Genomic DNA, 17502 nt, shown 5'->3' with positions numbered 1-17502 from the left:
TGCCTCTGTAATACATGTATACATTTTGTTATATCTATATAATTATATATATATTTGATTTTGTTTGGTTAACTTCTCATTGAGTTACTTAATGTATGGTTAGTTTTGGCAGTAAGAAACCCTTACGGCGATTTAACCCGGGGTAATTTACCTACTATAGCTAAAAATGTCTTGAAAACTTGAGTGAATTTTAATAGTCGATTCCATTTACTGGCGGCCGTAAACAAAGTTTAAAATTTTGACAAATTATCTAAACTTGACTCACTGCATAGTCTTTGAGTTTCTCGAGTCTTTTTTTGAATAGATTTCAACATTATTCCCGATCACTTGTAGAGATCTAGTCGCTTTCGTTTTCCAGCTCCTCCGCTGCGAGCGATGCGAGCGCAGCCCGATTTCTTGCCAGGCACCACAGGTGTGTTGGGCACACTTTGGGATTCCCCGGCTCCTCCTGCTGATGATGTTGCTGCACCAAACCATCGCGTCAGCTTCGTTGACTGTGTCGATTTGATGCTTTTGGGTGACTTTCGCAACCCTTGACTGCATTGAGTGCGCTGGCCAGCATCTTCCTGTGTACTGCTGGAGCCAATCAAATAGTTTGTGATTTTATTGCGCTGCGGCTGCAGCACCGGCGACACATGCCCCGTGGCGGTGAGACGCAGTCGACTGCCAAATTCACCATTATTGGTTATCTCAAAGATGTCATCGTCCAGCAAAGAGAAACGTCGTTGCGTTAACACCTGTTTGGGGCTGGACACATTTGGCAGCAATTGGACTCCCGATTCGTTGGCTTGAGTCCGATTCGTCTCAAAAATTTGCTCCAAGATGTCCAGGCAGGAGCGTTCACGTTTCTTTTTAGTCATCGTGCCTGGTTGTGCCTTCGAATGCTGCTGCTTCTGTTGTTGCTGCTGTTGCTTTACTTCCGATCCAAAGATCTTGAAGCCTTCGAAGGGCACTGGCTGTGCCAGCGTCAGCTGCGACAAATCGGAGCAGTTGCTGAATATGTCGGGCGATTTGTTGGCCATCGCGCGCTGCTGTGCCAGTAATTGCCCAAAACTGGAGATGCTCGGTTGTGGCTGCTCTTTGAGTGGGGTGGAACGTTTCCGCTTTAGTGCTCTAGTGCGCCGACTTTGTGACTGCTTAGCGGATTGATCCGAGCTCTCGTCAAGCGAACTGTGGATCACCACAACATCTGATTGCTGCTGATTGCCATTGGGCACGACGACCACCTCCGAGTCACTAAAGAAATTCAGTGTGAGTGGCGTCATTAGTGGCGTTGCCGGCGGCGCAAGTGGTACACGAAATTCTGGCAATTCCATTGAACCAAGCTCTGCAAGATTCTCGGGTAGTTTCTGGGCGCATTGCATATACGAATAGTCCGACAAGAAAGAGCCGGGACTAATTATTTCTGGCGTGGCAGCTGGCTGAATTATGGGAGACTTTGAATTAATTGGTAAGGACTTCGGATCCTTAGATATCGTTTTCTTCGACGGTCTTCCTCTTAATATGCGGGGTGCCACTGCCTTACTTTCGTTGCTGGCCAAAGACGTTGATCCGTTGCTTAATTTTGTTTTCTTTGGCGGCCGTCCCCTTGGCTTTTTGATTTTGGGTTCTGCTGTCGACTCCAGCTTTGCTGTCGGAGCTGCCTCCTCTTGCATAACTATTGGCTCCCTTCTGCGCTTGCTCGTTTTGGGCGTTTGATTTGAGTCTATGTTGCGTTTCCGTTTCGTTGAGCCTAATACCAAATGTGGTGTCATATATTTGCTGTTGTGTCGCGATTCCGCTGAACGCGTCATTCTTTGCATTCCACGTGTCACTCTTGGCGTCAACACAACTGAAGCACTTTTTTCCTGTGCGCGTTTTGATCTGGGCTCAGTCTTTGGCGTGATTGGCAACGTCTTCTGATGGTTGGGCGTTCGTGGCTCTGGCGATAACTGTTTCACATTTTGTGCGTTAGGCTCTGGCATCGGCTTAGCTTTGACAGGCGATTTAACTGGCAATGGAGTCGGTTGCTCACGTGGCGCAGGCGCAGGTTTTGTCAACTGGTTTGTGGGTATTTTCGAACTAATTGCTGCTAGTACATTTTTTTGCATTTTGGGTAAATGAAGACGATTTATTTTAACATTTAATTTTCTGGCGAATATCTTCGAGGGACTGCTTGGCTGTTCATCGTTCTCCGATTCGGTTAGCTCTGTTGGCTTCGCAGCGTTGACACGTTTGGTGTACTTTCGCTTGGTTTTGGCTATTGGTGACGTGCTTGCCTTTGGTGAGGACTGTGGCGGAGTGCTTGGCGTCGCAATTATTTCACAATCATCGCTGGATAGCACCACCACATCCGTGGTTGACACTTTGGCTTGCGTCGGCACGTTTACGTCTGCCTCCGCCTCTGAATCGGACATTTCGAAAATCAACGGCTCCATGGCTACCACTTCGTCACTGTGCTCGGATAGCGATATTTTCTCTGCATCCTGTTGTTGGCCCAATTCTCGTTCTCGTCTTATGCTCATCAGACACTCGAATATTTCACCAGTGCTGCCCGTGGAGCGTGCTTCCGATGGTGGGTCTACACTTGAGCCACTTATGGTAGAATTGCTTATATTTTCACCCATCCAAAGCGATACATTAATCTTGTATTGTTCCGGCGTGACTAGAGGTAAATATGACTCGAACTGGTGGCGATATCGACGCAGCCGGAAATCCCTGCAAACAAATATAAAATATGTTGTCAAATAGTTCATATACCAACAATACAATTTCATAAAATAATTTCCAAATGTGATGAAATTCAAATTGAAATGCAACATTACTGATAACTATTTTGGAAACTATTTCAACTCTCCAAACAATATTGTGTAATCGTTTGATTTACTGCTTAGGTTCACCAACTTGATGTATTCGCCAAGAACACCTCGCTGCTTGTAGTAATCCTCGAGATCAACACGCTTGTTAAGCACCTCCTTAACATCCGGCAGATTGAATTTCAGATTAAATATACGGAAGCTCTTGTGTTGATGTTCCAGGCATCCACCCAAGCGTAGCACATTATATAGTAACTTAACATCGGACTGGGGAACAAGCCAAAGAATATTAATATATAATTGCTTGTTGCAATTTCCTCTTCAACTCACCGTTAAGTCCACAGTAGAGATCACAATGTTAACTTTGCGCTCGTATTGCTGCAGTAGCATGGAAGTGCAGAAGTTGTTATTTAGCATGTAGCCCCGATGATCAACAATGACATAGTCAAACTTCAGCTTGCTGAGATCCCCAATGCTGCGCAACACGCTCCATTTGCTCAGATAAACGCTATGCGCCGACTCTGTGCTGTCTGCGAAATAAACTCAATTAAAAACTACACAAAATATGATGAAATTAGAATGAAACTGACCATTGACATCCTTTAGAATGCATACGGGCAGATCGGATAGAATGCCCAGGTGAAACTGCCAGCCAGCCAGCAACTGATCATCGTTCTGCAACACAATGAGCGTTTTCTTCGACGCACCCAGGCCATTTAAGAGTGTGACAATTGTCGCAGTTTTGCCCAAGCCACTCTCATCGTTAAATATGCAAAACTCTTGTTTGGACAGCCGCTCGTAGAGAAAACGCACAGCGTCCAGTTGAAAGCACTTCAAATACTGCGTCGCATGACTGGGAATGAGCACGTTCTCGGAGAGGCGCAGTTCCGCTGTCCGCTCGGAGATAAAATGATACATTTGCCTGCCTTAAATAATTATTTGTTCTTTCTCTCTTGCTATTAGCGGACGTGGTGCAGCGCCAAATAGATTGCCACGAGTATGTAGAGCAATTCCAGGTAGGAGAATATCACAAACATCGAAAACGATCCAATTATCATCCTCTTGGACGTCAGGGGTCCATCGATGTAATCAGGATAAAAAATATCCGGAAAGTTGTTGTTGTTATGATTTTTGTTGTAAACGGTATGCATGGGTAGATAAAATGCAGCAGGTAAACGTTCGGAAAAAGGCGCGTATTATGCGGTGCGTGCAAAGTGTGTGTGCCAAGGACGATTACTTATGATGCTGATTGCAACGTTCGCAATACAAATTTACGCCATTTCCAATGAGGTTAAGCGCTGATTTTAATCACTCAATATACATTTAAATCGTACTTAAAATCTGCAGAAATATAGTTCTCGTTCTTGCTTTGTGTCTATTTATTACGTTATACAGAACTGTATATGCAAGCCAGTGATGCGCAACTATCGCAACTAGACATGCAAATACATATCGATAGCTGCGACTGGTGACTGCTGTATATCGCCATTCACACAATATATTTGTGATCTACACTTGAAGGAGTTGAAGCGCTTAATAAACAATTATTTCTTGAGGATGTCCATGGCAAGGAGTGGCAAGCCAACCACAAAAAGAAAACATGACAATGATACCCCGATGGCAGCAACATTACCTTCGCCAGCCAAACAGAGAATGGTGGTGACCCCTTGGCGAGACACGTGCGAATCTATCCCCAATCTTCCCCAAGCGAATGTTGCCCAATTAATTAACTCCTTTTACAGCACAGAGTTCAGCACAGTTTACGATTGGTTGTTCTCGAAGCAGACGACAACTGCAAATCGTCGCAAGGCGCTCAGCCAAATGCGTATCTGGAGTCTGCGCCGCGGTAGCCTTTGTCCAGCTGCTGTGCTGGCCACTGGAGTGCTGATGAAGGCGCAACTGGAGGATAAACAGGGCAATCCCAACATAAGGACAACGTATGCTAGCTCATTTACGCGCTTCTTCAACTTCATGTCGTCGATCATGCAAAGCCATAACATGACCAGCATGTACAACACGGCCCGCCAACTGGGCCTGCAATCCTTTATTGTAGATTTGAGGCATCTGTGTGCTCACGGACAGGAGTTACCGCCGACGGCTGTTCTGCGCAACACGGCCGAACACTGTGTGGAATGGCTGCGTAACTTTTACTGGCTGCCACAAACTGAGACAATGAACAATTTGGATGCACCAAAGTTGCAGCGAAAAGATATGGCAAAATTTGAAAAGGAATTGGGCATCCTGTTTGAAATGTACGATTTGGCCTTGGAGTGCCAGCTGAAGGGGGCGCAAAAGCTGAAGGAAATCAAAAAACTGAGGACCAGTGCCGAGTTCAACAAGATGCGAGTTTATTGCTCTACAAAGAAACTGAAAACCACAAGCGAAATCCTTGATAAAGTGATTACCGAACTGGGTGCGGCTGTGAAGCGGCAAACATCATCAATGAAGGATCTGCTGGACATTTATATGGCTGGTGTTCTCCAAATGAACTATTTCCTTGGTGCTGGCCTCACGCACAGCGAACAGGAGGAGCTTGTCATTGAGGCTACCCAGGACCTATTTCGGCTGTTGGCCACGCAAGGTTACATCGAGAATGTGTTTGTGGCCTTCGTCCAATTGACTGAGAATCCAAATGTCGATGAGCAGAGGCGTCGCGGTGCAAGCTATTGGGCCACAAAAATGTTGCACACTTTTGGCATGCTGAGCCGCATGAAGCGCATGTACAAAGAGGAATTGGATATGGTATGCAGCAAAAATAGTCTTATTTTGCTTTGGGTATTTATAACATTTGACTTATTGTATTTAATTTTAGAACTCAAAAGTCAAGGCTGTGGATTTCTCGACCCTCAATAAACCAAAGATATCGAAGATCATGCGCAGTCTGCTCATCCACTCGGGCGTGGATACGACTCTCACATTAGTCTTTGGAGAGAGTACAAAAAAGCGACGATCTTTGGTATTTGAGCGTGAGTTTCTCATGAGCAGACTGGGTCCCCTTAACATCCACTCAGTTCCCATCCTGAAAGGGTAAAGTTCCCAATCGATTATGCTAAAATGTCTTTCGTTATAATCTCGTTTTTGTCTATTTTCTTTAGTTTGCTGCCACTTGTGGATCCACCATTAACAGACGAACAACTTGAGGACGTGACCAAGTTAAGTAATATTAAAATGAAAACTATGAATGGGGCTACGAATATAATTTCTGATAATAAGTCAATGGATATAACTGAAAGCGAATTCGAGAATTCAGAGTTTGGCCTCTGGAAACTGGATAAAGGTAAGATTAGGCATTTCGTGCAGTTATTTAATAACTTTTCTAAACTGCATCTATTGTAGACAATAATTGGTCAAAATGTGCGCTTGGAGTGCTGCCTACAAAATGAAGTTAAGCAAAGTTTAAAAATTGGGAAATAAATGAATCCTATAAATTAGGTATCTATAATTAATAAGCACACTGTTAAATGTACACTCATGCAAACAATGTAATTATATATTTGTAATAAATAAGATGGAATTAAGTATTTAATTTTCAATTCGCTAAGGCTGAGTTAAAAATGCATTTAAAACAAACAATTGCGCGCCTCTCTTCTTCATTAATGTTCATCATTCCAAGCATAATTTATGCTGTCGTTTGACAACACTGCCACTATTTATGTCTTCAAATTTTTGTTTAATGTGCAAGATTATTTAATAAACATGGACTTACAACGTAGCGATGCAATGCTAATGGAAATATTGCAGGAGCAGAAAACAATCACTGGATTCTTAGATAGAGTGTTCGGGTTCTTGAGACGCAAGTAAGAAACGTTTTTAAATACGGCTTGATAGCATAAAATTAAGATTTCTTTGCAGCACAGATTTTTACCATACCAAAAGGGATGCAGCAGACATAATTGGGTTTCCCAAAGGAATGCGAGATCAGATACTGTACGGCGCAATGCTGCGCTATGACCCGGAGTGTTGGTTGCAAACCATGACCGCAGAGAGCGGAATCAGTGGCAGTGGCGAAGATGCGCCGCCGGCGATTCAAGAAATCTCCGTACAAACTGAAGAAAACAGATCTTCGACAAAGTCAAGTAAGGCTATCAAAATTCCCGGTTTCGAGCCTGTTGACTTTAAGAACGGCGCAGCATTTGAACATCATTGCTGGTCTCAAACATTAAGCGATTTGGAGATCCATGTCCAACTGCCAAGGGAAATAAAAACCTATAAACAACTGTGCATTGATATTAAAGCACAGCAAATCAAGGTGAGCAGCAGAGCATCACCAGAGCATGTAATCTTAGAGGGATTGCTGAGTCAGCGTATAAAACACACCGATGCCCTGTGGTCAATTGAGGATGGGAGGCTGCTAATCAGCTGCGGTAAGCATTTGAAAACAATAATAACTATTTAAGCTACATTTTTTTCTGTATAGACAAAGCCAAGGAGCGTTGGTGGGAGCGACTCTTCGATGGAGACGATGACATCGACATAAAGAAACTCGACTGTGAACGCTATATAGACGAACTACCACAGGATTCGCAACTGGCCATTGAGAAGCTTCGGGTGCAACAAATGACAGCGGATCAGCAACAGAGCAGTTTACAGGCCACAGATCCCGAGCAGGCAAAGACCTTGGAACGCTTACGCATAGCGTGGGATGCCGAAGGATCGCCATTCAAAGGCCAACCATTCGATCCGTCCGTGGTGCGAATGAGTTAGTCATTTATTCAATACATATATAAAACTGATGAGAAAATACAAAATGTGTGTTATTAAAATTAAATTCATAGCTTTGAGAGTGTTAGTGCTAGTGCTAGTGCTATGGCATGGACATCTACAGTTGTCCTCACTGAGTCTTCAGCTCTTGTTTCTTGCGCTGCAGCTGCCTCTGCTGGTAAGCGCAATCCGTCCGATCGGTGGACCAAGCCACATACATATATGTTGTGAGCAGTACGGCGAGCAGCAGCCGATCGAAGCTCATCACATTGGTCACAAACAGAATCAAAGTGAAGCCAACGAACGATGGATGACGAACATGTGCGTAAAGATTGCGCAACTCCAGCGATTTCTTGGCAATCGGTTCCGAGTAGTTGAGCATATCGTAGTAGGCCTGCTTGATGCCCACCAATTCACCCAAATCCATTATAAAACAGCCGCCGTAGATGATAGTCCAGCATAATATGTGGGTCATGACAAAAGTCCACCAGAGCGGTGCGCTCTCATCCACGTTTATCTGCCAGAGCACAATCGACTGAGCGGGCAGCCAGTTTTGCAGTAAATACTAAGCAAATAATGTAAATTTATACAGCATAAAACACAAATCAAGGCTATTTGTTGCTTACATGTAAACAAAGCGATGACGTCAGAGTATAAATAGTTCGCTCTGCAGCAACCAAGTGCAATTTGCAGATGAGATTTTTCACCAATGCTGACTTGAAGAAGCTGTGCTGCAGAATGAAGCCAATCACATACAAAGTGTCCAACACAATTGGCCCATAGGCGGTTTCCAGGCGCGATTTGTTGTCCAGCAGATTAAAGATCCAGGTGTGCGCTCTTGAAATGGATCGCGGCTGGGAGAGAAACAGCGTCAGCTTGCTGACCACATAAAAGGTATAGCTGAATGTGGCTATTGAGGTCAGCAGCACAATAATTTTCCCGAGAGACGGCATAATATTTGCTTCTCAATTCACTTTTTAAAAAATGTACAACTGAAGTAAACAAACTAAATGCGACTAGCAACAATTTTGTAGTGTTGGTAAATCGACACTGCATTTGTAATTTATGGTCTCCCTAGAACTGCAAACAGCTGAGTGTACGTGTGCGCGTCTCGTAGTGATTAGCAAGTTTGGCTTTGAAACTGACGTCAACAATTACTTATTAATATTTTTATTATTTAGGTAATTGTGAAATATGTTTACACTCTGGACACTAATTGAGGCCTCACTGCTCTGCCTCAATGCAGTGTGCATATTGCACGAGGAACGCTTCTTGGCAAAGTGTAAGTTTGACAATGCAAAAGCTCCATACCAACCTAAACTGACACGATTCATTTTTAGTTGGCTGGGGAAGACAAGCCGGTCAGCAGGATTTTGGGGCGCCAAGCGCCAAGGATCAGGTCTTAAATCTCATTCGCTCTATTCGCACCGTGGCCAAGAGTGAGTAGAGTAGTAGTGCAAGAATGCAATACAATACAGAAATAACTAACACGTGTCCCATGTTTTCCCATTTTGCAGTTCCGCTGATATTTCTTAATATTATAGCGATTATATTTAAACTGTTACTTGGATAGTGCTTAAAATCTAATTTTAATAAATGTACTAGTAATGCTCGTTCCAATGAGTTGCAATTATTATTAGCCCACTGTCTGCTGAGTCGATTTGCGCTGCAGCACACACTTGACCCGGTTCTCCAACGCAATGCTGTACGCATCCAGCTTGTAGGCAGCCGCTTCCAGTTTGTCCACCGTATCCGAAATATCGTCGATTTGCTGCATGAGCGGCGCCAACTGTTGGAATTTGCCGCACAGCTCATTGGTGGATACGTTTAGGTTTTCAGCAATTTGCCGCATATCCTTGTACTTGGCAATAGTTGCCTTGTTCATCTCCTCGAGCAGCTTGTAATCCTCCAGTGGCGCATTGAGCTCTTGTGTTATGTATTCCTCTGTTTTCTGGAACATCTTTGTGGCCAGCTTGCTTAGATTGGGATCGTGGGCGTGTGCCAGAGCCTCGAAACTAGATGTTGATGTCGACAGTGTTGGGCCACGCATCGGTGAGTCCAGCATCGGATTGTGCTCCTGATCCCGGGCTTGAGCAGCGCTAGCGCTTGTTGTTGGCTGCTCTTCCATTTTATGTGACGACTTTTCCCAAAACAATTTTGCGACAACAAAATTAGAACAGCTGTTGTCGCCGGCTTTCTGTGAATGGTTTGTGTTGTGAATGGCTAATGCAAGTTTACTATTGTGAATGGATAAAGTATTTGGCGCAAAGCTAGTTGATTTCCTGATTTAGAATTAGATTATATGGTTTGGTTTGTTTCAAAGATAACACGTTTAAATGTCGCAGAAGAATGAAGAGCTGAAGCTCAAGCACCTTTTTGATGGCGGCGCTTGGAATGTATACGAGCCGGATATTTTAAATCTAGGCGTCGGTGCTCCAGGCACAGATTTATTGGAGCCATGCTGTGATATTTTCCAGCAGGCAACTGCGCATAAAATGGTGTGTTCTTATCAGCTACTATCTTAGAATGATGATGACCTTTCTTTTGTAACTAGAAAGATGAAAAGCAAAACAAGTCGCTACTTTTTCAATACGGGCCAACAAGTGGTTGTTATGAAGTACGCAATGAAATCGCCAAGTATTTCAGCAAAATGTACAACAATCCCGTCAGCAGGTGAGGATTTAAATGATTTATATCGATTTGCGTAAATAATGCATCTGTTTACTTTCAGTGAGGACTTGATAATCACAACTGGCGCCACGCAAGGATTGCATTTCGTGCTCTCTACTCTGATCGACTTTAATGGCTACATATTTGTTGATGAGTTCACATATATGATTGCTTTGGACAGCATGAAACATTTTACAAGCCTTCAAATTGTTCCCCTTAAACTAAACGAAGATGGTGTTGATCTCAACGATCTTGAGGTGAAGGTAAGCGAACGGCAATTCAAATCGGAGAGCAAGGAATTTTGGGCCATTTACTATACGATACCCACATACCATAATCCAACTGGCATATTGTTCTCTCCAAGTGAGCATAATACAAGCGCTGACCCTATACAAATCTTTAATCCGTTCCTCTTGCAGCTGTTTGTCGTGGAATTGTGCAGTTGGCACGCAAATTCGACTTTTTAGTGCTGTGCGACGATGTCTATAACATTCTGCACTATGGTGAAAAGCCTTTACTTTCGCGTCTTTTCGCCTATGATGAACAAACGGATGCGGATTACGTTGGCAATGTCATATCCAATGGCAGCTTTTCCAAGATTATTGGACCTGGGGTGCGCTTAGGCTGGCTGGAGGTTCCCCCACGCATCAAACCGCAGCTTGATCGCAGTGGCATTATTAACAGCGGTGGTTGCTTCAACAACTATACATCCGGAATTTTGGGCAGTCTATTTGAGTTGCAGTTGGCGCAACCGCATATTGAACGGCTCCACACCGCATACCAGGAGCGAATGTTGGCCACCACAGCAGTACTTGAGACTGATTTGCCTGAAAGCTGTCACTTCTTGACGCCTACTGGCGGTTACTTTATTTGGATACGTTTGCCAGATCAGCTGGATGCGCGAGATTTTCTGGCATACAGCTTACAGCATGAGAAGATTTCGTTCATTGCCGGGACACGTTTTGCAGTAGAAGAAGGCAAAGGTAAGCAATTCTTCCGTTTATCTATAGCCTTCCACGACAAGGCAAAATTAGCGGATGGCACCAGGCGCCTGTGTCTGGCCCTAAGGACTTTTATGAAGAAATGAGTGTTATTATATTTTGATTTTATGATATGGCCAAATGGTTTTTATTGTTTGTTGTTCTTTGTTATCGTATTTTAAATAATGCTTATAAATATACGACTTAGTACTTAATCTATTGTTTAAATTACGAACATAGTATTAAATATATGTATCTTAATATTTTTTTTTTTTTTTTGGGCACAATGCATAAAAATATCACAATTTTGATAAAAATTATACAAATATTCAAGATTAACTTTATAAAACAGTAGTTTACACATGCAACCCCTTGTATTGACCCCCCATTGTTGTTTAGCTTATTTGTCATGTGTTCTGAGAATGTTTACCGATTTTGTATTGCATATTTTGTGCATAATACTTTGTTTGTACAACAATTAAAATGCGTGGCAAAAAGGAAAGAAAAAAAAAAACAATTGTAAAAAAATAACAAATTACTCTGTAAATGTGAGGACAATTTCCTTGAGGGAGGTATACGTGCCAATTACCAGGCCGAGAATGCCAACAATAATCAGCACAAAGTTGCCTGTAAATTAAAGGTTTTTAAATACTATCACATAAATATATGTCAATTTGAATACTCACTCAAAAGCAGCCAGCCCTTGCTGATACCAGTGGTCTGGTACCAATGTGTGCAGATCTGAATCAGAGCTGGAAAAGCCAGTCCCAGAGCCGATAAGCACAGAGCGCCAAAGAGCGAAATGAATAGCTCCAGATTGGGTATAGCCACGGCCAGAAGAACTGCGAAGACACGTCAGAAATTAAGATATGTTTGAATCGACCCAAGTTATAGGTACTTACAAGTGATCAGCACAAGACCCGTGCGTACCGCATACTCCCAGAATAGTTTATTGCGCTGCGGGCCCAGTTTCTTGCCCACATAATCATTCCAGGTGATGTCAATAGCCACATAGCAGGCCAAGCCGTGTGTGATGTAGATGGCAAACGCTAGCATGCCCTTGACGCACTGAGCCGGACTTTAATAGGTATGAAAACAGTTTTTAGTTTCATTCAACACTGATAGCAGCAATTAACTTACATTTCATGTTCCGGCAGATTTAAGGTGATGGAGCCCAGCACGCCGGCACCATAGTTGAGATATCCAAATAAGCCCATGCCCACATACAGGAATACAATCATTATCATAGACACGTTCAGAACACCACAGGAACCGCCAAATTTGTGTGGATTTTTCATCTCATTCTCTAGCGGTAAAATGACACCAATGGCCTCCAGTGCGAATAGAACAGTTCCAAAGAACAGCGGAAAATTCTCCAACTTGCCAATGGCATCCCTGCCCTCAGTTGAAACGGGGTCACGGAATATATAGTAGCAGATAATCGCAAAGGATATCATAGTAATGAAATTGGCCAGCGTGGAGAATGGTGCCAGGTACTTGAGCTGTCGCACCCAGTTAATAAGTATCAACGGTATCAAAATGATGATCATGCACAGACGCACATCTACATTCGTCTCATAGACGGCATCCACAATGGACTTGATGTTAGACGCAACAAAGACAACATAGACACAGCAGGTGCCCAGCTGGTAGATCAGCAGAAATACATTCACTACGGTACCAATGTATGGGGCACATGCCTTAAAGAATGAGGGACCTTCGCTGAGCGCATTCTCCGCCACAGCTGGGTAGTTCATACTGGGCATCTAAAAAAAGATTACAGTTAATTACAGATAAGATTAAAGCTGCCAGCGAACTAACCTTCTTGCGCCGGCACAGCTCAAGCTCGGCCTTAACGAGCTGATGTATGCAGTAAGTGCATATAAAACCGATCATAATGGTGCCTATGGAACCCGTTACGTAACCGGAATTCCGGAAGGCATTTGGCATGGCCAAAATACCTGTGCCCAGAGAGCCCTTCAGCAGATGAAATAATGTTTCCCAATTGCTATTGATGGTATAAAGATTTGAATATTTATTCGCTTATGGTTGCGTGGTTGCACTTACGTTGTTGGATGCGGCACCTCGCGATGCTCGTAGGGATTGTAGTCGGGATTTTTGGACGACTTGATGTTGTTGTTGCCACCCTTCTCAGCGAGCTCCAGCGAGTATTGGTTGCTACTCGGCTGCTTAATGTTGTCCACATGATCGCTGACAAACGCCGTATTGCTGTGTCCATTTTTACTCATGGCTGCCAAACACAGAGAGAGAGAGAGAGAGACCAAAGAGATGCTTTGAGAAAACGGAGGATTCCAGCGAAATTTCACTTATAATTTGTGATATAAATCAAAGGCGAGTCTCTCCACACAAAATTGACACTACCTATAAAGATCGCGAACTATCTAACCGCAACAAATGCAGCTGAAAATAGCTTGACATATTTTTAAATTAAAAGCAGGCCCAGCACAATGTCAAGTTCAGTGGGAGGAAATCGTTGCGCCGGCAGATGAGCCACATGATTGCACACACGGTATTTCGACTGCTATATGTTTGTAATGTGTGTGTGTGTGTGACAGTGTGATCCTATGTGTGTGTGACAGTGTGTGCCTATTTATGTGTGTGTGTGTGTGTGTTTAACATCGCCAACAACTTGTCGTGCATGAAACGTGCTAACATTTTGTAATTGCAGCCAATTTTACCGTCAATTGTGACTGGCTTTGGATTGGACGTTATTTGTGTGAGTTTCATATAGTTATTTAGCTGTTACCGTTACCCCCTTTATTAGACATAAACAATTGCTTATTCAGAGACAAGCAACAGATGCCTGTGTCTTAATTAGAAAATATTTGACATTTTATTGTCCAGCTAATAGGTACTAAATAATAGCTAACCTAAGCCACCAAATCTCTGATTCCCAAAAGCGAGAAATGGATATTTTGTCAAATCAAAGCATACGTCACCGTTGCTGTTTTTGTGAAATATTTTCCGGTTTTTGAGCGCCGTGCTCAATTAGTATATTTAATTGTACAAGTTGACTTTTTGACTTCCACATACATAATATATAGAACCGGGTAAATGCATGTTGAATGTAAAGTATTCAAAGCATTTTTACTTCCCCTCACTTAAATAGCAACATAATAAACAATGGCACACTCATATATATATATATATATATGTATATATTTATATATGTAGATGTGGCCTAAACTCAGGTTGAAGGCCAGTCGAACCTAATTCAACGATGCGTAGAATTTTGATTTAATTCAATAACCATTTCTTGTAAGTCCAGTTTTCTCACACCCACATTGGCGAACTAACTGAAAGTGATGCATGCATAATTTCAAGAACAGCTGGTTTTTTAAAGATAAGTATCTATATATCTAGCGAATACCAGCTTCGATGTACGGAAGTCACTTAAAAAATATAGCCAAATGACTTTGCTGAATGAAAAACAAAACAAAATTACGATTGCAGCCACAATAATAACAAAACAAGCTTAATGTCTAGTATATGTTGATAATATTGCGTCTGTAACTAATTAGTAATTTTGAACTTACAGCTGTACTTGCAGTCTACTAAATTCTATGGAAAAATTGTCAAATATACGCAATCTTTTAAGAGCTTTCTAATTTGCATATTCTTCAGTGGATGACTATGCAAAATAGTATAGCATAAAAGTTGTTTATTAGTTTTGACTTTTTCCTCTTCAAATTTCACATCAATTATAGTGGAATAAATTATCTGAAATATTTCTCCTAATTAAATGAAATACGTCAATTTTGAAAAAAAATCCCTTGAAATGTTTTGTTTAGTTGACGTATTAATCTAATTTTTAATTTGCATTTTTTAATTCAAATTACCATAAATATTTCAGATGTTTTATGCGAAACTTAAATAAAATATAGCAAAATTGAAATAAAAAAACGTCGATTGTTTAATTAATGAACTGTAACCGGTTCAAACCAGATGAGCTGTTGTTACTATTAGGCCAAAAAGAGAGGCAAGTTAAACTTGTCTGGCTGTCAAAGACATTATAACGTTTAATATATTCCATTTGACAAAATACAAATCAAAAATGATATTGTTCAAATGCGCAATGTTATTTAATGCAAATTGTATTTTGCGTCATAAATTTAAAAAAACAAATATAAAAAAAAACATTTCCATGAATGGCTGCTGCGCACGTGAATCAAAATAATTGAAAACGAAATAAAAACGATATGAAAAGTGTAAAATGTGATCAGCACGCGATCATTGGCTTTGATTTTTGTTAGAATCTCTTCTGTGGATCAGTGAAGACGGGGACGAGTTCAATGCGCCGGGTTTACTGTCCGGCCTTAGCGGTGCTTCAGGTGTTATTATTTGTGATTGAAATTCCAAAGTCATTTGCCAGCGTCGTGTTTGCAATATCAATTGGTAATGTTGATGACTGCTTTGCGTCATCAATAGCAGTTACTGAGCTTGAAAAAGTTGTTAGCCTTGCTCTGAATTTTGTCGAGGACATTTATTTAAATTTGCTTAACTTTGCATAACAAAAAAAATATTTTTGTTCTGATCATTTTTCAGTTACACTTAATGGCTTAATTTAATAAATGACTGGGTTCAGTTCTGTACATTTAATATTTTGTTTTACAATGTTATTACCAAGTTGTTAGTAAATAACTGCAGCGCATGCCACGTAACTGTCCACAGCAACTGCACGCTTTAATTCACAGCTGCCAGTTTAACGAATAGATGTATTAAAAATTTGAATTTAATGCTAATTTGTAACACCAATGGCTAAAATAAATATCTGACTGCAACGGACAAACTTCGTGATTCTCTTAACTAACTAATACAGTAAGCACTTGTAGTCAGTAACATTTCAACTTGATTATGTAAAAAATAATTTAAAATAAATGTAAAGGTAATCATTTTAAATGTATTTTGGAAGGCTTTGGCGATTGAGTCTTTATATCTGTGCATGTTTGTGTGTGAGAACTATATCAATTACTTTTATTTGTCATTTATTCTCCTTTACGCTCATCTGATGCTCATTTTCCGATTTAAAACAATTGAACTCGACTGTAATTACTAACTGTTCTATTTTTGTTCGGTTGATCAATAATTTGCGTCAACATTAGAGCGCTAATTTTAAATGCAATTAATTTAAATTTAGATTTTCAGCTAGTTTCATTCACTCACACATCTCTCTTAATCACAGTCCGGACTGCGAATAGGCACTCAAGCTAGACTCTGAGTTTTTAGTAATTCGCAAATGCTTTCTCACTTCCGTTGTTCATTAGGCAAAATTCTTGTCGAGATCAGCGCTGAGTTACTATCTACATATTTAACTTACCGATTGGCCTAAGAACAGATTGTTATTTAACCAAGTTAAAACAGAATTGGGAAGCCCACTTTATTTTATCACAATTGAAGCTGGTCGTTACGGTTGAGTAATAAAAATAATTGGAATTTTCCACAAACAGCATAGGGTTTTATGTTTTTTAAATATTTTTTTTTATTTTTTCCCCTGATATTTAGGATAAAAGTATTGATAAACAGACGAAAAGTCGCCTTGACGCGTCAGGTGTCAGATTGAATCTAACGACTGCGATCAATGATTCAAAATGAGCGATGTGATCGTGTTGCCCGCGCGCTAACGACTAAATCAGACCCAACGTGGGTCACCGGTTTTATGCAGTGTGCGAAATGTTGTCCGGCGATTGTAATGACAGCAGCAGGCAAACAACCACTCATGAAGACTCGTTCTCTCAGGGTACGACGGGGTGGCAGCAGCAGCAGCAGCAGCAGCGACACCAGCATCAGCCGTCGCAAAAAAAATCATAGCCAGACAACATGTAACTTAATTTTTAAGTAACGTCAATCCCCGAATCCGATTCCGCCGTAAATGCGTTCCCAAATTATAAGCTAGAGAAAAGATCGTAGATATGAGGGAGAGATATCAAACAGCAAAAGAATCTGAATCTGCGTAAACGAGATGAGATATGAAATGATGTGATATGTATAACTTTTAACTACTCTGCTGATCGCGTGAGCTACAAGTTACGTATGGAGTCTAAAGCTCAAAGCATACGCTGAAAGCTCTTTCAGATAGTCATTTGCATTGGCTTCTTTTATGTATGAACGTTTAATGACCTTAAGTAACATGTTAGTAGCTTGTAGACTTAGATTTTTTTTTCCCCATATTCTTGTTGTTTATATAATTGAATGTGTGTATCAGATGGTTTGTGGTACGAACTTCAGTTTCCCTTATACGCATTTTGTTTTTATATAAGCACTTTAGCTTTTTAATTAAATACACATTCGATACGCATTCTTAGCTGCCACATTATCGATAGCATGTCAAATAAACA

At 41.4% G+C, this 17502-nt stretch overlaps 9 protein-coding genes across 12 annotated transcripts; 4 read left to right on the top strand and 5 right to left on the bottom strand.

Annotated features, from left to right (window-relative positions):
• Window positions 1-171: 171 nt before the first annotated feature.
• LOC6558290 (protein suppressor of underreplication) lies at window positions 172-3713 on the bottom strand. Of its 2 annotated transcripts, none has more exons than XM_032736737.2 (4): window positions 3386-3713; window positions 3126-3325; window positions 2884-3062; window positions 172-2697 (listed from the first exon to the last, which is right to left on the bottom strand). In XM_032736737.2, exons 1-4 carry the CDS (start codon window positions 3711-3713, stop codon window positions 324-326), a joined length of 3081 nt encoding a protein of 1026 aa, XP_032592628.1. In that variant the 3' UTR covers window positions 172-323. The 2 variants fall into 2 exon arrangements, with proteins under 2 accessions (XP_032592628.1, XP_032592633.1); XM_032736742.2 differs by having other exon boundaries at window positions 3126-3321; window positions 3386-3476.
• Window positions 3714-3754: 41 nt separating this feature from the next.
• Window positions 3755-4146, bottom strand: LOC116805390. The gene has a single exon (XM_032736752.2). It carries the CDS (start codon window positions 3944-3946, stop codon window positions 3755-3757), a length of 192 nt encoding a protein of 63 aa, XP_032592643.1. The 5' UTR covers window positions 3947-4146.
• Window positions 4147-4305: 159 nt separating this feature from the next.
• Window positions 4306-6192, top strand: LOC6557755. Its single transcript, XM_001984584.3, has 5 exons — window positions 4306-4474; window positions 4538-5537; window positions 5608-5822; window positions 5891-6072; window positions 6132-6192. The coding sequence occupies exons 1-5, from the start codon at window positions 4353-4355 to the stop codon at window positions 6176-6178; spliced, it is 1566 nt and encodes a 521-aa protein (XP_001984620.2). The 5' UTR covers window positions 4306-4352; the 3' UTR covers window positions 6179-6192.
• A 286-nt stretch (window positions 6193-6478) lies between these two features.
• LOC6558712 (nudC domain-containing protein 3) lies at window positions 6479-7499 on the top strand. Of its 3 annotated transcripts, none has more exons than XM_001984585.3 (3): window positions 6479-6592; window positions 6648-7159; window positions 7213-7499. In XM_001984585.3, exons 1-3 carry the CDS (start codon window positions 6492-6494, stop codon window positions 7497-7499), a joined length of 900 nt encoding a protein of 299 aa, XP_001984621.1. In that variant the 5' UTR covers window positions 6479-6491. The 3 variants fall into 3 exon arrangements, with proteins under 3 accessions (XP_001984621.1, XP_032599450.1, XP_032599451.1); XM_032743559.2 differs by having other exon boundaries at window positions 6636-7159; XM_032743560.2 differs by having other exon boundaries at window positions 6553-6592; window positions 6653-7159.
• LOC6557307 (nurim homolog) lies at window positions 7451-8543 on the bottom strand. The gene is made up of 2 exons (XM_001984586.2): window positions 8123-8543; window positions 7451-8061 (listed from the first exon to the last, which is right to left on the bottom strand). The coding sequence occupies exons 1-2, from the start codon at window positions 8447-8449 to the stop codon at window positions 7627-7629; spliced, it is 762 nt and encodes a 253-aa protein (XP_001984622.1). The 5' UTR covers window positions 8450-8543; the 3' UTR covers window positions 7451-7626.
• Window positions 8544-8677: 134 nt separating this feature from the next.
• LOC6558237 (immediate early response 3-interacting protein 1) lies at window positions 8678-9116 on the top strand. Its single transcript, XM_001984587.2, has 3 exons — window positions 8678-8778; window positions 8837-8935; window positions 9014-9116. The coding sequence occupies exons 1-3, from the start codon at window positions 8691-8693 to the stop codon at window positions 9067-9069; spliced, it is 243 nt and encodes an 80-aa protein (XP_001984623.1). The 5' UTR covers window positions 8678-8690; the 3' UTR covers window positions 9070-9116.
• Window positions 9067-9624, bottom strand: LOC6557248 (biogenesis of lysosome-related organelles complex 1 subunit 2). The gene has a single exon (XM_001984588.3). The coding sequence runs from the start codon at window positions 9622-9624 to the stop codon at window positions 9133-9135; it is 492 nt and encodes a 163-aa protein (XP_001984624.1). The 3' UTR covers window positions 9067-9132.
• An 87-nt stretch (window positions 9625-9711) lies between these two features.
• Window positions 9712-11306, top strand: LOC6558406 (2-aminoadipate transaminase). The gene is made up of 4 exons (XM_001984589.3): window positions 9712-9994; window positions 10051-10169; window positions 10228-10529; window positions 10586-11306. Exons 1-4 carry the CDS (start codon window positions 9833-9835, stop codon window positions 11251-11253), a joined length of 1251 nt encoding a protein of 416 aa, XP_001984625.1. The 5' UTR covers window positions 9712-9832; the 3' UTR covers window positions 11254-11306.
• Window positions 11307-11631: 325 nt separating this feature from the next.
• On the bottom strand, window positions 11632-16788 carry LOC6558059 (proton-coupled amino acid transporter-like protein CG1139). Its single transcript, XM_001984590.3, has 7 exons — window positions 16485-16788; window positions 13214-13397; window positions 12968-13154; window positions 12287-12912; window positions 12049-12224; window positions 11833-11988; window positions 11632-11773 (listed from the first exon to the last, which is right to left on the bottom strand). Exons 2-7 carry the CDS (start codon window positions 13393-13395, stop codon window positions 11682-11684), a joined length of 1419 nt encoding a protein of 472 aa, XP_001984626.1. The 5' UTR covers window positions 13396-13397; window positions 16485-16788; the 3' UTR covers window positions 11632-11681.
• Between the last annotated feature and the right edge of the window lie 714 nt (window positions 16789-17502).

Source organism: Drosophila grimshawi, unplaced genomic scaffold (genome assembly GCF_018153295.1).
Source record: "Drosophila grimshawi isolate 15287-2541.00 unplaced genomic scaffold, ASM1815329v1 contig_44, whole genome shotgun sequence".
Classification (NCBI taxonomy): Eukaryota; Metazoa; Arthropoda; class Insecta; order Diptera; family Drosophilidae; genus Drosophila; species Drosophila grimshawi.
This window is presented reverse-complemented; position numbering and strand designations above follow the sequence as displayed.

Excerpts from the sequence above, each read along its gene's own strand:
- LOC116805390 (XM_032736752.2), bottom strand. The coding sequence starts at position 3,946 with ATGCATACCGTTTACAACAAAAATCATAACAACAACAACTTTCCGGAT.
- LOC6558406 (XM_001984589.3), top strand. The coding sequence starts at position 9,833 with ATGTCGCAGAAGAATGAAGAGCTGAAGCTCAAGCACCTTTTTGATGGC. Across the intron at positions 10,170-10,227 it reads TACAACAATCCCGTCAGCAG|TGAGGACTTGATAATCACAA; the intron begins GTGAGGATTTAA and ends GTTTACTTTCAG. Across the intron at positions 10,530-10,585 it reads TGGCATATTGTTCTCTCCAA|CTGTTTGTCGTGGAATTGTG; the intron begins GTGAGCATAATA and ends TTCCTCTTGCAG.
- LOC6558237 (XM_001984587.2), top strand. The coding sequence starts at position 8,691 with ATGTTTACACTCTGGACACTAATTGAGGCCTCACTGCTCTGCCTCAAT. Across the intron at positions 8,779-8,836 it reads GGAACGCTTCTTGGCAAAGT|TTGGCTGGGGAAGACAAGCC; the intron begins GTAAGTTTGACA and ends ATTCATTTTTAG. Across the intron at positions 8,936-9,013 it reads TATTCGCACCGTGGCCAAGA|TTCCGCTGATATTTCTTAAT; the intron begins GTGAGTAGAGTA and ends CCCATTTTGCAG.
- LOC6557248 (XM_001984588.3), bottom strand. The coding sequence starts at position 9,624 with ATGGAAGAGCAGCCAACAACAAGCGCTAGCGCTGCTCAAGCCCGGGAT.
- LOC6558712 (XM_032743559.2), top strand. The coding sequence starts at position 6,492 with ATGGACTTACAACGTAGCGATGCAATGCTAATGGAAATATTGCAGGAG. Across the intron at positions 6,593-6,635 it reads TTCGGGTTCTTGAGACGCAA|ATTTCTTTGCAGCACAGATT; the intron begins GTAAGAAACGTT and ends CATAAAATTAAG. Across the intron at positions 7,160-7,212 it reads GAGGCTGCTAATCAGCTGCG|ACAAAGCCAAGGAGCGTTGG; the intron begins GTAAGCATTTGA and ends TTTTCTGTATAG.
- LOC6558290 (XM_032736737.2), bottom strand. The coding sequence starts at position 3,713 with ATGTATCATTTTATCTCCGAGCGGACAGCGGAACTGCGCCTCTCCGAG. Across the intron at positions 3,326-3,385 it reads CATTCTAAAGGATGTCAATG|ACAGCACAGAGTCGGCGCAT; the intron begins GTCAGTTTCATT and ends TTTATTTCGCAG. Across the intron at positions 2,698-2,883 it reads GTTCTTGGCGAATACATCAA|GGATTTCCGGCTGCGTCGAT; the intron begins GTTGGTGAACCT and ends ATTTGTTTGCAG.
- LOC6557755 (XM_001984584.3), top strand. The coding sequence starts at position 4,353 with ATGTCCATGGCAAGGAGTGGCAAGCCAACCACAAAAAGAAAACATGAC. Across the intron at positions 5,538-5,607 it reads ACAAAGAGGAATTGGATATG|AACTCAAAAGTCAAGGCTGT; the intron begins GTATGCAGCAAA and ends ATTTAATTTTAG. Across the intron at positions 5,823-5,890 it reads TCAGTTCCCATCCTGAAAGG|TTTGCTGCCACTTGTGGATC; the intron begins GTAAAGTTCCCA and ends TATTTTCTTTAG.
- LOC6557307 (XM_001984586.2), bottom strand. The coding sequence starts at position 8,449 with ATGCCGTCTCTCGGGAAAATTATTGTGCTGCTGACCTCAATAGCCACA. Across the intron at positions 8,062-8,122 it reads CGTCATCGCTTTGTTTACAT|TATTTACTGCAAAACTGGCT; the intron begins GTAAGCAACAAA and ends TTATTTGCTTAG.
- LOC6558059 (XM_001984590.3), bottom strand. The coding sequence starts at position 13,395 with ATGAGTAAAAATGGACACAGCAATACGGCGTTTGTCAGCGATCATGTG. Across the intron at positions 11,989-12,048 it reads GGGTCTTGTGCTGATCACTT|TTCTTCTGGCCGTGGCTATA; the intron begins GTAAGTACCTAT and ends GTGTCTTCGCAG. Across the intron at positions 11,774-11,832 it reads CAAGGGCTGGCTGCTTTTGA|GCAACTTTGTGCTGATTATT; the intron begins GTGAGTATTCAA and ends TTTAATTTACAG.